At 52.3% G+C, this 13,835-nt stretch overlaps 1 protein-coding gene across 1 annotated transcript in view; it reads right to left on the minus strand.

Annotated features, from left to right (window-relative positions):
• MISP (mitotic spindle positioning) overlaps positions 1 to 13,305 on the minus strand; it is a 28,283-nt gene extending 14,978 nt beyond the window's left edge. Inside the window, exon 1 of the mRNA XM_015418229.1 lies at positions 13,191 to 13,305. Within this exon, the coding sequence (XP_015273715.1) occupies positions 13,191 to 13,214 (24 nt within the window). The 5' untranslated portion in view covers positions 13,215 to 13,305. The remainder of the gene's footprint in view (positions 1 to 13,190) is intronic.
• Between the last annotated feature and the right edge of the window lie 530 nt (positions 13,306 to 13,835).

The raw sequence follows: 13,835 nt of genomic DNA on the forward strand, positions 1-13,835 counted from the left end.
GGGGGGGGCAACAGCGGGAGGGCTCCTAGTGTCCTGGCTCCACTGGTGGACCTCCTGAGGGCACCTGGTATTTTTGGCCACTGTGTGGCACAGAGTCTTGGACTGGATGGGCCTGATCCAACATTGGCTTCTCTTATGTTCTTATGCTCTTATGTTCTTAATGATTCAAGCCCTGACCTGGATGGCCCAGGCTAACTGACAGATCTCAGGAGCTAAACAGGGTTTGCCCTTGTTAGTATTTGGATGGGAGACCAACAAGGAAGTCCAGGTATTGCTACACAGAGGCAGACAATAGCAAACTACCTCTGAACGTCTCCTGCCTAGTCAGCCCTACAAGGTTGCCATAACTTGGCTGTGTCCTGACAGCCCTTTCAACCGCCAGTTACTCATATCAGTTTTGTATTCGAACGTTCATTGAACTTTGAGAATGCTTCTGGCTGGGTGACCTTGGGCAAGCCGTAGTTCTGATAAGAGCTGTTCTTGAAAAAGAGCAGTTTCTGTCAAGAGCTCTCTCAGCCCCGCCTACCTCACAGGGTGTCTGTTGTGGGGAGGGGAAGGGAAAGGAGTTTGTAAGCCGCTCTGAGACTCCTTTGGGTAGGGAAGGGCGGGGTATAAATCCAATCTCTTCTTCTTTTATCTCACAGGGTGTCTGTTGTGGGGAGGGGAAGGGAAAGGAGTTTGTGAGCCGCTCTGAGACACCTTTGGGTTGTGAAGGGCAGGGTATAAATCCAATCTCTTCTCTTCTTCTTCTTCTTTAAAACTCTTCGCCTGCCTCTTGGAGACTAACTATGGATCAACGAAAACGGACCCGGCGCGCCCTTGCTGTCAGCCAAAAGTCATCTGTTAGAATACTGGGAAGATAAATGTCCATGTCCGCTATCCAATGGATTGAGAACCTTACAACCTTATCAACACTTGGTCACATGGCACATAGGTGACAGTTGTGCAAGGACATTTTTAGATGTCTGGCAACCTTTTACAGAAGCTTGTGCATGTCGTCTTGCTACCGTTGTTATATTTTTTATTTCTTTCGGTTTAAGGGTTTGAATTACATATATCTTTTTAAATCAAGCCCTCAAACAGAAAGAAATGCAAAAATATATTTTTAAAAATCCCTGTCTTAATCTGCATTATTCTCAGGACACACCTGACACTTCCCAGGGGGCTGTACATTATAGAGGGAAATCAGCACTCTCTGTGTACCCCTGACCAGGGGTCATTTCCTGCAGGAGCGCACAGGAGCGGAGCTCCGGCAGTAAAGAGCCCAGGGGGCGGGCACATGCAACAAGCCCCACCCCCTGCTCCCAGCAGCCCTCAGTCAGAGCAAGAAGCAGCCAGGTGAGTTGCAGAGCTCACCCCGGCCCCCCAGTCCAAAACAGCCCAGTGGCACCTTTAAGACCAAGTTTTATTCAGGTACAAGCTCTCCCTCCTCTGCGAGGGCAGATCTGCACGTTCCCCACCACCACCAATAGCCAGCAATCCAAAACAGTCCAGTGGAGCCTGAGCGGTGGGTGTTGCCTTCTGCCACACTCCCGGTGATGTCATGGGGTGTGGCACATGCAGATAAGTTATGCTAATGCGCTCCTGCACCTCTTTTTCTACGAAATGACCCCTGCCCCTGATGCCTCCCTTTCCCATCTAACCGAGGCCTTCTGCAGACAAGCTATGTGCTGGACCCTCCGAGCTCCACCTCCTCCCCAGAACATGCAAAGCCGTTTTATACAGGTTATTGACCCAGTCAGACCTGCCCACTTAGTCCAGCAGTCCCTTTCTATGTGCCTTTCTGCACTGACAGCTCGCTCTGGAGAATCCGAGGAGTCAACCCACCTTCCCTCCCGCCGTGATTCTGCAAACAAGAAAGGGAAGAGAGGGGGAAATCCAGGCCCACAACATGCAAGACTGACACATTTGGGAGCAGGGAATCCCCTAGTCCAGGGGTGGCGAACCTATGGCACCGGTGTCAGAGGTGGCACCCAGAGCCCTCTCTGTGGGCACACGTGCCATCGCCCCAGCCAGGCCCAGACCATCATTAAAAGTATTCTCTGCCAAATAATTTTAAGTAAATGAAAGCATTTGGGATTGCTTTCCTTACTTTGTTTGGATCATCTTAAATTAATGTATGGGTTGTTAACCTCAGTATTCAGGTTAAATTGCCATGTTGGCAGTTTGCGATAAATAAGTGGGTTTTGGGTCGCAGTTTGGGCACTCGGTCTCTAAAAGGTTCGCCATCACTGCCCTAGTCCTTGATATTTACTGATTCCTTCTTAGGCTCTCTATGGCTTTTTTAAAGTTTGCCTGAGCGGGAAGACACGTCCTCGTTTGTCTTCAGAGAAGGAGGGAAAGAAAACAGGATGGGGAGGGAGTGTCAATGTAAAGAGAGAGAGGCGGAAATGGGGGAGGGGCAGTGGGCAGCACTTAAATACCCACAGGAACAATTCTACTTTAGAAAGGATTAGCGATTTGAAAGCGGATGAGAACAAAGAATTGCAGCAAAAGGAGTTTCTGGAACTGCGGGGCAACAGTGTGCTGGGAGCAGTCCAAATGCAGATTCCTGTAAAACAAATGCAGAAACAAGAGAGAGCCCCTGAAAGCTGGAGGGAATGCAGAATGGAAGAATAGGATGTGCTTAGAAACCAAGGCAAATTACGGGTGCAGAAAGGGCCAAGTCTCTGGTCTTCCTTGTTTTCGCTTCCCCAAAAGTCTTGTTCCTTGCTAACTGCAGGGGTTGAACTTGGGAACAGTCTACCTACAAAGGGCATGGCCTTCCCTGCCACTCCTCTGACGAGCAGCTTCCGAGGAAGCCCAAGCATTCCCCAGGACTTGGTATGGAAACCCTACAAGAGAGACGGAAAATGTCATGCTCTGCCCTCTGTAAAACTTGATGCTGAACGCCCTCTGCTGGAAGAAATCAGAATTTTCGCTGGGGGAGGGAACTCTCCCGTTTCACGTTGCCAATGACAGCCCATCACTATTTTTCCCAGAACTGCTAAGCCACACGGACTCCCTCGACCTTCTGTCACAGTGTTGATTTTGCAGGCATGGAGAGAAAAAGGGTGGAGAGGCCATAGGTCACAAGTGGCATTTTGTAACCCACCGAGGAAGGTAAACGTTAACCTGAGTGCCATGCAAAAATCCGTCAAGCACCAGCATCTGAACCCAGGCTTTTACAAGAGACTACTGAAAGAAGGGACGGCGGTGGATGCTTTGGGAGAGAGAGAAAAACAGGGCCGAGGAGGGTCCAGGCCAGCACCTTGCTCCTACAGTGGCTGGCCAGATGCCCTGGAAGGCACAGGGTAGGGCTGCCAAGTCCACCGAGGGGGGGGGGGTTGCCCACCCAAAGGGCCCCAAATCCACTGGCCTGGATCCAACCGGGGGGGGACCCCACCCCCAAAGTGCCCAGATCGGGCCGACATGCCCGGGGCAATGGCGTCGCCCCGAAGTGACGTCATCACGCTGGGCACGTCGTTAAGTGACACTCTAGCAACCATCCTGAAAACTTTATGGTACCATAGAGTTTTCAGGCTAATTGCTAGAGCGTCGCCCGGCGACGTGCCAAGCGTGATGACGTCACTTCCAGGGCGATGTCATCACGGTGCGCGCATGGGACCAACTCCCCCCCCCCCGCTGTGCCAGGTAAGACATTTGGCAACCCTACCACAGGGGCAGAGAGGCCAAAGCTTCTCCCGGTTGCTGCAACTGCTGTCCAGAGGCAGACTGTCTCTGAAAGTGGAGGTTCCATTTAGCCATCGTAGCTAATAGCCATTGATAGACCGCTCTGCCGCCGCCATGGATGTCTTAATCCAGTGGCCATAGCTACATTCAGTAGCAGTGAGTTCCATATGCTAATTCTGTAGGGTTGGTAACCTACAGGTGGGGCATGGAGCTCTCCCAGTATTGCAATCGATCCCCAGACCACAGGGATCAGTTCCCCTGGAGAAAATGGCAGCTTCGGAGGGTGGACTCCGTGGCCTTGGAGCCTGCTGAGGTCCCTCCCCTCTCCAAACCCCGCCCTCCCCAGGCTCCACCCCCAAAACCTCCAGTTATCTCCCAACTCACAGCTGGGAACCCTCTAATTCTGTGCTGAGAAGGAGAAGACGATTAAGCCTTTGGCTGCACTGAAACGCCAAGATCCTACCTGCTGTGCAAACCCAGAAAAGCAGGAGACGGCGGTGGGGGGGGGGATAGCAGCCAGTTCTGGTCACAGTTGATGGACATTTTGGTTGTTGTTTCAGTTTGGTGTAGTGGCTAAGAGCACAGACTCTAATCTGGGAGAACCGGGTTGGATTCCCGACTCCTCCACATGCAGCTGCTGGCGTGACCTTGGGTCAGTCACAAGTTCTCTCAGAGCTGTTCTCTCAAGGGCCGTTCTCGAGAGAGCTCTCTCAGCCCCACCCACCTCACAGGGTCTGTTGTGGGGAGGGGGAGGAAAAGGAGATTGTCAGCCGCTCTGAGACACCTTTGGGTAGTGAAGGGCGGGGTATAAATCCAGTCTCTTCTTCTTCTTTTACCTCACAGGGTGTCTGTGGTGGGGAGGGGAAGGGAAAGGAGTTTGTGAGCCGCTCTGAGACTCCTTCGGGTAGTGAAGGGCGGGGTATAAATCCAGTCTCTCCTTCTTCTCTCCTTGTGACCCCACAGAAATTAAGAGCAGGAGAGCAGCCATAATCGTGGTAGAGGTTTGGCAACCCCTGGAAGGGAGTGACATTTCAGGCGTGTTATCTCCCATGAAGGAGACAGCATTTGCCTGTTCCGTGCGCATGCCCCCATGGGGGCTGGACAACCTCTAAGCTGGCAGGAGGGGGAAAGGAGAACAAAGCTGCCTGGCAGAATTACATTCGGGGAGTCCTAGATTCTCCCACCAGGAAGAACAATGAAGTCCTTGTCTGACGGAGCCGTGCCTGGCTGATCTCAGCAGGTCTACTTTGCGCCGCCAGGTAATCAGCATCTGATGCAGAAACACTTAGGTTAATTTTAAAACAGATTAAAAAGAAAGCAAGAAAGTTTCTGATCCTCAAGGGAACCACTTTGGAATATAAAAGACGAGGGCTTGGAATTGTCTGTTTAAAAATTTAACGTGCGGCCTCTCCTGTGTGTGATTAAAGCAAGAAGAAAAGGAGGAGGAAGATTCGTACCCCGCCTTTCACTATCTGAAGGAGTCTCAGAGCAGCTTACAATCTCCTTTCCCTTCCCCTCCTCACAACAGGTGGGGCTGAAAGCAGTGTTCCCTCTAAGCTGAGTTAGTGTGAGCTGGCTCACGGTTTTTTAGCCTCCGGCTCACAGATTTTTGTCTTAGCTCAGGAAGGACGACTCCAGAGCAAACTAAATTTGATGCAGTAGCCAAATCGCTTGCTCACAACTTTAATGCCGGTAGCTCGCAAAGTGGAATTTTTGCTCACAAGACTCCACAGCTTAGAGGGAACATTGGCTGAGAGTTCTTTTGAGGACTGCTCATGAGAGAACAGCTCTGAGAGATGCTGACCAACTGTGTGTGGGCAAAACCCGTGAAAGGGAGAACATAAGAACATAAGAGACGCCAATGTTGGATCAGGCCAAAGGCCCATCCAGTCCAACACTCTGTGTCACACAGTGGCCAGAAATACCAGGTGCCATCAGGAGGTCCACCAGTGGGGCCAGGACATTAGAAGCCCTCCCACTGTTGACCCCCCCCCCAAGCACCAAGAAGACAGAGCATCACTTGCCCGAGAGTCCCTATCTATACCTTGTGGCTAATCGCCACCGATGGACTTCTGCTCCATACGCTTATCTAGTTCCCCCTTGAAGCCGTCCATGCTTGTAGTCGCCGCCACCTCCCGGGGCAGTGACAGTGAGAGTCGCTACAATCCAGGTACGAGATCAAGCACCGTTATGGGAAGACTGCGATAGACTTGTAAACTTTAAACGTGGTTAAAGTGTCAGACTAGGATCCGGGAACTCCAGGTCTGAATCCCCGGTTTTACTTCGGAAGCTTGCTGGGTGACCTTGGGCCAGTCACACACTCTCCACCTAACCTACCTCACAGGCCTGTTGTGAGGATACAACGCATGAAAGGGAAGGAGGAGGATGTAAGCCGCTTTGGGTCCCCCTGGGGGGTGAAAGGCAGGATATTAAACAAACAAACAAACAAATAAATGGTCTCTGAGGCATGGGAGCAGTGTTCCCTCTAAGCTGAGTTAGTGTGAGTCACGAGTGGACTCGTGACAGGGTCCTCCGTGGCCTCTTCCAAACTCTTGGGGGGGGGGATGATTGCTGAGCTGGTACGAAATGGTTATAAATCCACAAACTGTAGTCAGACGATATAACAACCTTCGTAGGTAAGTAAGTGACTTCAAGTTGCCATTGACTTCAGAAGGAGGGGCTTCCGAAGCGAGTGAGCAGCAGAGGTGGTTGGCCATGGCCTTCCTCTGAAGAGCCATCCGTGGTGGACTCCCTTCCAAGTACCGACCCTGCTTCGAGCTACCCCGTGCCACCTTCCCTCCCAAGAAAGAATCTTACACCCCTGCTTTTCAGCCCGAGAACACCTTCCCAAGCAGCTCTGAGCAATAAAAACTTCCTTTCCAAAGCCAAAGAGCACCAGAATGGATTTGGTGTAGTGGTTAAGTGCGCGGACTCTAATCTGGGAGAACCGGGTTTGATTCCCCACTCCTCCACTTGCACCTGGCTGGATGACCTTGGGCAAGCCATAGTTCTGATAAGAGCTGTTCTTGAAAAAAGAGCAGTTTCTGTCAGAGCTCTCTCAGCCCCGCCAACCTCACAGGGTGTCTGTTGTGGGGTGGGGAAGGGAAAGGAGTTTGTAAGCCGCTCTGAGACACCTTTGGGTAGTGAAGGGCGGGGTATAAATCCAATCTCCTCCTCTTCTTCTTCTAGAGCAACTGAGGAAGATCATTCACCAACAGAGGAAGATAATGAAGCAAACAGGAGACAGGAAACTGGGCAGATCTGTCTAATTCATGAAATATCTGCAAGGAGATGGAAAAAAATATATATATATTTTAAGAACTAGTTTTGGTACCTTCAACATTCACCTGGATTCAGCCCAGATATGCAGGAACAGACCACGGGTTACTCTGCGGTGAGGTTTCTCCTCACCGACGCTGAGTAACCACAGTCTGTTCCCTCATATGCTCTGCATATGCTCGGGGATACGAGCATATGCTCGGGGATATCTCATGCCACCGAGCATCGTGTCTGTGCTGTCAAGGGGAGCTTCACAGACACAGATGGAGGGGGGGTATTGCGGAGTCGGCCTGGCTCAAGGGAGAAGGGTTAGTAGGTCCGAAAGCAACCTGCTTCACAGACTTGACCAGCCAACAGACCCTTTTATCAGCCTGCTTCGCCACAGGTGCTTGTATCAGCTGTGCACGGCACAGAGACACTTCCCCTCCCGTTCATCAAACCTGTCCCTGAGGCTGCCAACCTCCAGGTGGGGCCTGGAGATCTCCCACTATTACAATTGATTTCCAGGCATTAGCAATCAGTTCCCCTGGAGGAGGAGATTGGGTTTATTCCCCACCCTTGACTCGGAGTCTCAGAGCAGTTTACAAACGCCTTTCCCTTCCCCTCCCCACAACAAATACCCTGTTAGGTAGGTGGGGCTGAGAGAGCTCTTGACAGAAACTGCCCTTTCAAGGACAGCTCTGACAGAAATGTGGCTTGCCCAAGGTCATCCAGCAGCTGCGAGTGGAGGAGTGGGGAATCAAACCCAATTCTTCCAGATTAGAATCTGCACACTTAACCACTACACCAAAATGGCTGCTTTGGAGGGTCGGCTTTGGAGGGTAGGCAGGGGTGGCCAGACTGTGGCCCAGGAGCCGCACGTGGCTCTTTCACACACATATTGTGCGGCTCCCGGCAGGGCGGCTGGGGAAGCGAAATATCATTAGCAAACAAATAAAGGTAAAGGTAAAGGTTCCCTTGCTGGAAAGCCAGTCGAATCTGACTCTAGGGTTGCGGTGCTCATCTCCGTTGCCCAGCCGAAGAGCCAGCGCTGTCCGAAGACGTTTCCGTGGTCATGTGGCCGGCATGACTAAACACCAAGGCGCACGGAACGCTGTTACCTTCCAACTGAAGTGGTACCTATTTATCTACTTGCAATTTCTTGCCTTTGAACTGCTAGGTTGGCAGGAGCCGGGGCCAGAGACAGGAGCTCACTCCTGTCACGCAGCACTTGGGTCTCGAACTGCCGAACTGCAGCACTCGGATCTCAAACTGCCGAACTGCAGCACTCGGGTCTCGAAGTGGTACCTATTTATCTACTTGCAATTTCTTGCTTTCGAACTGCTAGGTTGGCAGGAGCTGGAACTAGAGACGGGCACTCACTCCGTCATGCGGCACCCGGGTCTCGAACTGCTGAACTACCGACCTTCCACAGCCTGCAGTTCAGTGTCTTAACCACTTGAGCCCCCGCAGCTCCTCACTGAAGGGTTTACAAGCTTGCAAAAGAGGGGAAAAGAGGTCATTCCTTTGCCATCCAAGTAGGAGTTGAAGGTGAAGCCACCTCAGGAATTCTCTCCCCGGACCCATCCCGATTGGCTCTGGCTGGTGTTTGCACCGGGTCGAATTCTTTCGGCCGTGTTCACCCTCCCCCGCCCTCTGCTCTCGCTTTCGCTCACTGAACTTTGGATGTTCCTTTTACGACCCCGCAGCTTATCTCCTGCCGAGAGGTCAGAAGTCCACTCCAGGAGTGGAGCCCGTTGCCCTCCTGGAATGTAGGCTGATGTTTGCCTACAGTGGGCATAATTGACAAATATGCCACACACCCCTCAACATTGCCCAGGCCTGGTTCCAAATCTGGAGAACTCTTACGAGAGCCGAGGGAAGGAAAGGAATTCTCCACTTCTGTTCAGCTATGTAGGACTGTCCTGGAGGACTCTGCGGCCTGTCATGCTGACGGCACCGGCCAGGAATTTGTGGCCTGCCAGGGATTAGTGCTCTCCTCCCTGTTTGCGCAGTGTTCAGCACCATAGCCGACAGAGTCTGCGAGTCTGCGTGAGTGCCAGGGTTGCCACCTCCGGGCTGGGAAATTCCTGGTCATTTGGGGGCAGAACCTGGGGAGGACGGCTTTTGGGGAGGGAAGGGGGCTCGGCTGGGATGTGCTGCCACCATGTTTGCCATTCCCTGCTGCAGGACTGATTCCTGTCATCCGGAGATCATTGTGGGAGATCTCCGGGCCCCACCTGGAGGTCGGCACCCCTAATTAAGTGACCCACGATTGGTTCAGCGGCTCCTAAGTTCCGCACTGCTGGCAGAGGGAAGTTTAAAGTGTTTGCCACGAGAAATAAAGACGAGGTTCCCGCAATCCCACAGCAACCTGCTTTAAAAAGAGAGCGCCTGTTGCAGCTATGCGTGACTGCCTGGCCTGTCCTCCTTTCAGTCAGCCTTCACTGGAAGTCAGGCCATTCTGCATGTCCTTGCACCGGATTCAATTCAATTCAATCACTCCCAGCAAGAAGACATGCTTCTCCTTTCATTTGCATGCCTTAAATACCTTAATAAAAAGGTAAAGGTTTCCCTTGCTCGAAAGCCAGTCGAATCCGACTCTAGGGTTGCGGTGCTCATCTCCGTTTCAAAGCCGAAGAGCCAGCGCTGTCCGAAGACGTTTCCGTGGTCATGTGGCCGGCATGACTAAACACCAAGGCGCACGGAACGCTGTTCCCTTCCCACCGAAGTGGTACCTATTTATCTACTTGCAATTTCTTGCTTTCGAACTGCTATGTTGGCAGTTAATACCTTAATACCTGTAGGCATACCAATAATAATAATAATAATAGTCTCCTGCTAAGTTATCTCAGGCTCAAGCAGCTGTTTCTATGGGCCCCCCCCCCCCCCCGGATAAGCTGAGTGCACTTTAGGGTTTGCTTTCATCAGCATTATACTCTTTTATCGGATGGGTCATGATTTTGTAAGTCACAACCAATGGCCACAGTGGCAGTTGCAGTGGGGGGAAAGATGCTTCAGTAAGTAAATCAATAAATTTTAACAACCCTCAGCAATGGGAAGATACTGGCTCTGCCGGCCAGCTGAACCCATAAACTCATTAGTAGTCTTCAAATCTCAAAGGGAAATGGTGGTCGGGGATGGAGAACCCTATGTATGCACATGCACCGGGCTGACAAAGCCACACCGGTTAAATTTCTGCATGGCTGAGAAAAGGCACAGGGGGGCTTCCAGAAATCTTAGGTGGTAACACAATTGCCTGCTGACCCCCGCCTCGGGGCGTGATAGAGGCCTTAGAAAGGCTCAGATGGACAGAAGCTTCTTAACTTAAGGAGATCTTTGTTTTGTTTTTGACGCTATTTTGGTTTTGCTCAGTTACAGGAACAAGGGTTCCTCTCAGGGAGAGCCAGTGTGGTTTAGCAGTTAGAGTGTTCCACTGCAATGGGGAAATCTTGGTATCCATTCTTCCATGAAGAAGAAGAGATTGGATTTATACCCCATCCTTCACTACTTGCAGGAGTCTCAGAGCAGCTTACAATCTCCTTTCCCTTCCCCTCCCCGCAACAGACACCCTGTGAGGTAGGCGGGGGCTGAGAGAGCTCTGACAGGAACTGTTCTTTTTCAAGAACAGCTATGCCTGAACTGTGGCTTGCCCAAGGTCATCCAGTAGGTGCAAGTGGAGGCGTGAGGCATCAAACCCAGTTCTCCCAGATTAGAATCCACACACTTAACCACTACCCCAAACTGGCTCTTGCTGGGTGATCTTGGACCGGTCGCTCCAAACCCAACCCTACCTCAAAGGGCTGTTGTGAAGATAAAATAAAAGAGAGGAGGGAACAATGGATATTATCCTGAGCTCTTTAAAGAAGAAGAAGAAGAGATTGGATTTATACCCCGCCCTTCACTACCCAAAGGTGTCTCAGAGCTGCTGAAAAACTCCCTTCCCCTCCCCTCCCCACAACAGACACCCTGGGAGGTAGGTGAGGCTGAGAGAGCTCTTGACAGAGACTGCTCTTTTTCAAGAACAGCTCTTATCAGAACTACGGCTTGCCCAAGGCCATCCAGCCAGGTGCAAGTGGAGGAGTGGGGAATCAAACCCGGTTCTCCCAGATTAGAGTCCGCCACTACACCAAAGTGAACTAGAAACATGAGATTCAAGGCAGCAGCTTCAAGGGTTGGTGGGGTCACGCACTCACTGCAGGACCTCGGCCATCTCGCCGTTCAGCCCCCCCCCCGTCTAAAAAAAGGGGCCTACCTCATAGGGCTGCTGGGGGGCAGTGTTCCCTCTAAGCTGAGTCAGTGTGAGCTAGCTCATCGTTTTTCAGCCTCCGGCTCACAGATTTTTGTCTTAGGTCGGGAAGGAGGACTCCAGAGCAAACTAATTGATGCAGCAGCCAATTCACTCGCTCACAACTTGAATGCCAGTAGCTCACAAAGTAGAATTTTGGCTCACAAGACTCCACAGCTTAGGGGGAGCATTGCTGGGGGGGGGGGCATATATTTAGTACACCGTTTGTAAACAACTGCATCCAGTGAAAGATTCTTTTAAAAAACTAAGAGGAAGCTTTTAGAGTGACAAAAGTCATTTTCTTCTTCTTTTCCCATTAAGTCACAGCCGACCCACCGTCACCCCATTGGATTTTCAAGACAAGAGACATTCAGAGGTCGTTTTCCCTCGCCTGCCCTGTGTCGTAATCCTGGTATTCCTTGGAGGTCTCCCATCCGAATACTAACCAGGGCCAAACCTGCTTAGCTTCCAGGATCTGAGAAGATTGTGCTGTTCTGGGTAGGGTTGCTGGGTCTTCCCTGGCTACCGGGGTGGGGTAGGGTTACCAGCTCCCCATTACATAAGAACAATGTTGAATCAGGCCAGTGGCCCATCCAGTCCAACACTCAGTCACACAGTGGCCAGAAATACCAGGTGCCCTCAGGAGGTCCACCAGTGGGGCCAGGACACTAGAAGCCCTCCCACTGTTGCCCCCCCCAAACACCAAGAATACAGAGCATCACTGCCCCAGACATAAGAACATAAGAGACGCCGATGTTGGATCAGGCCAGTGGCCCATCCAGTCCAACACTCTGTGTCACACAGTGGTCAAAAATACCAGGTGCCATCAGGAGGTCCAGCAGTGGGGCCAGGACACTAGAAGCCCTCCCACTGTTGACCCCACCCCCAAGCACCAAGAAGACAGAGCATCACTCGCCCCAGAGCCCCTACCTATACCTTGTGGCTAATAGCTACTGATGGACCTCTGCTCCATATGCTTATCTAATTCCCTCTTGAAGCCGTCCATGCTTGTAGCCACCGCCACCTCCTGTGGCAGTGAATTCCATGTGTTCATCACTCTTTGGGTGAAGAAGGACTTCCTTTTTATCTGTTCTAACACATTGGGCAACTCCTGGAGATTTGGGGATGGACCCTGGGGAGGACAGGGACCTCAGTGGGGTAGAGGGCCATAGAGCCCACCAACGCTCCCTCTAAGCTGTGGAGTCTTGTGTGCAAAAATTCCACTTAGTGAGCCACTGGCATTAAAGTGGTGAGCGAGCGATTTGGCTGCTGCATACATTAGTTTGCTCCGGAGCCCTCCTTCCTGGGCTAAGGCACAAATGTGTGAGCCGGAGGCTAAAAAAACCGTGAGCTGGCTCACACTCACTCAGCTTAGAGGGAACGCTGGAGCCCGCCCTCCAAAGCATCCGTTTTTCTCCAGGGGAACTGATCCCTGTTAAGTCTGGAGATGAGCTGTAATTCTGGGGGAGCCCCAGGTCCCACCTGGAGGCTGGTGCCCTTAACCCTGAGCCATCCGGGCCAAGGCTCTGCTCCTGCAGAGTGCAGGGGGTTGGGCTAGATGACCTGCAAGGTCCCTTCCAACTCTCTGATTCTAAGGGGCCAGAAGTCCCAACCTGACATTAAACAGTACAATGCCTAGAAACGTTCGTTCCCAAAGTGTTCGAGAACCGCAGCCGGACATCACACACACACACACACACACTTCCCAGCGGCGGCAGAAAAGCAGAGGCCCATCTGCCACCACGCCAGTGTTCCCTCTAAGCTGAGTTAGTGTGAGCCAGCTCACAGGTGTTTAGCCCCCAGCTCACACATTTCTGTCTCAGCTCAGGAAGGAGGGCTCCAGAGCAAACTAATTGACGCTGTAGCCAAATTACTAGCTCCTAGCTTTAATGCTGGTAGCTCACAAAGTAGGATTTTTGCCCACAAGACGGCACAGCTTAGAGGGAACATTGCGACTACGCACCCCACCAACCTGTTCAGCCTCCCTTCGGCCCATCTCTGTACTTCCCCGGGCTTTTGCAGAAATCCATTCCCGGCAGGGGAGACGAAAATTCACTGCCTGGCCACGGTGACACGGCTCTCTTCTGTCAAGCTTGGCGTGGAAAAGAAGGGGGCCTTTCCCAACCACCGCAGAGAGCCAGTCTCTCCCCCCCACCCCACCCCAGCGGGGCCTGTTAGGGGGGCCTCTGGCCAGGGAGGTGGCGGCTGAGGCCGTGGATAGGGAGGGGCACTCGCTGTGGGCTGCGCCAACCTGATAAGCCCTCCCTCCCCGTCCGAGCGGGGGAATTCCAAGAATTTGACATAGTAGAGAGACCTAGCAGAAAAAAAGACATGAGTTTACGGCTGCAGCGGTGGGTTGCCAGCCCCAGTCTGGGGAATTCCTGGATATTTGGGGACAGTGCCTGTGCAGCGGTGGGTTGCCAGCCCCAGTCTGGGGAATTCCTGGATATTTGGGGGCAGTGCCTGGGGGGGGGGACAGAGCTCATGGGGGGAGGGGGAGATGCGATTCCATCGTCTGCTCTCCAAAGCTGCCATTTTCTCCAGGGGGGCGGATCTCTGTTGCCTGGGGACCAGCTGTCATTCCAGGAGAACTCCAGGCCCCACCTGGAGGCCGAAG

This window comes from Gekko japonicus, unplaced genomic scaffold, assembly GCF_001447785.1.
Source record: "Gekko japonicus isolate JY-2015 unplaced genomic scaffold, Gekko_japonicus_V1.1 scaffold2941, whole genome shotgun sequence".
In the NCBI taxonomy this organism is placed as follows: domain Eukaryota; kingdom Metazoa; phylum Chordata; class Lepidosauria; order Squamata; family Gekkonidae; genus Gekko; species Gekko japonicus.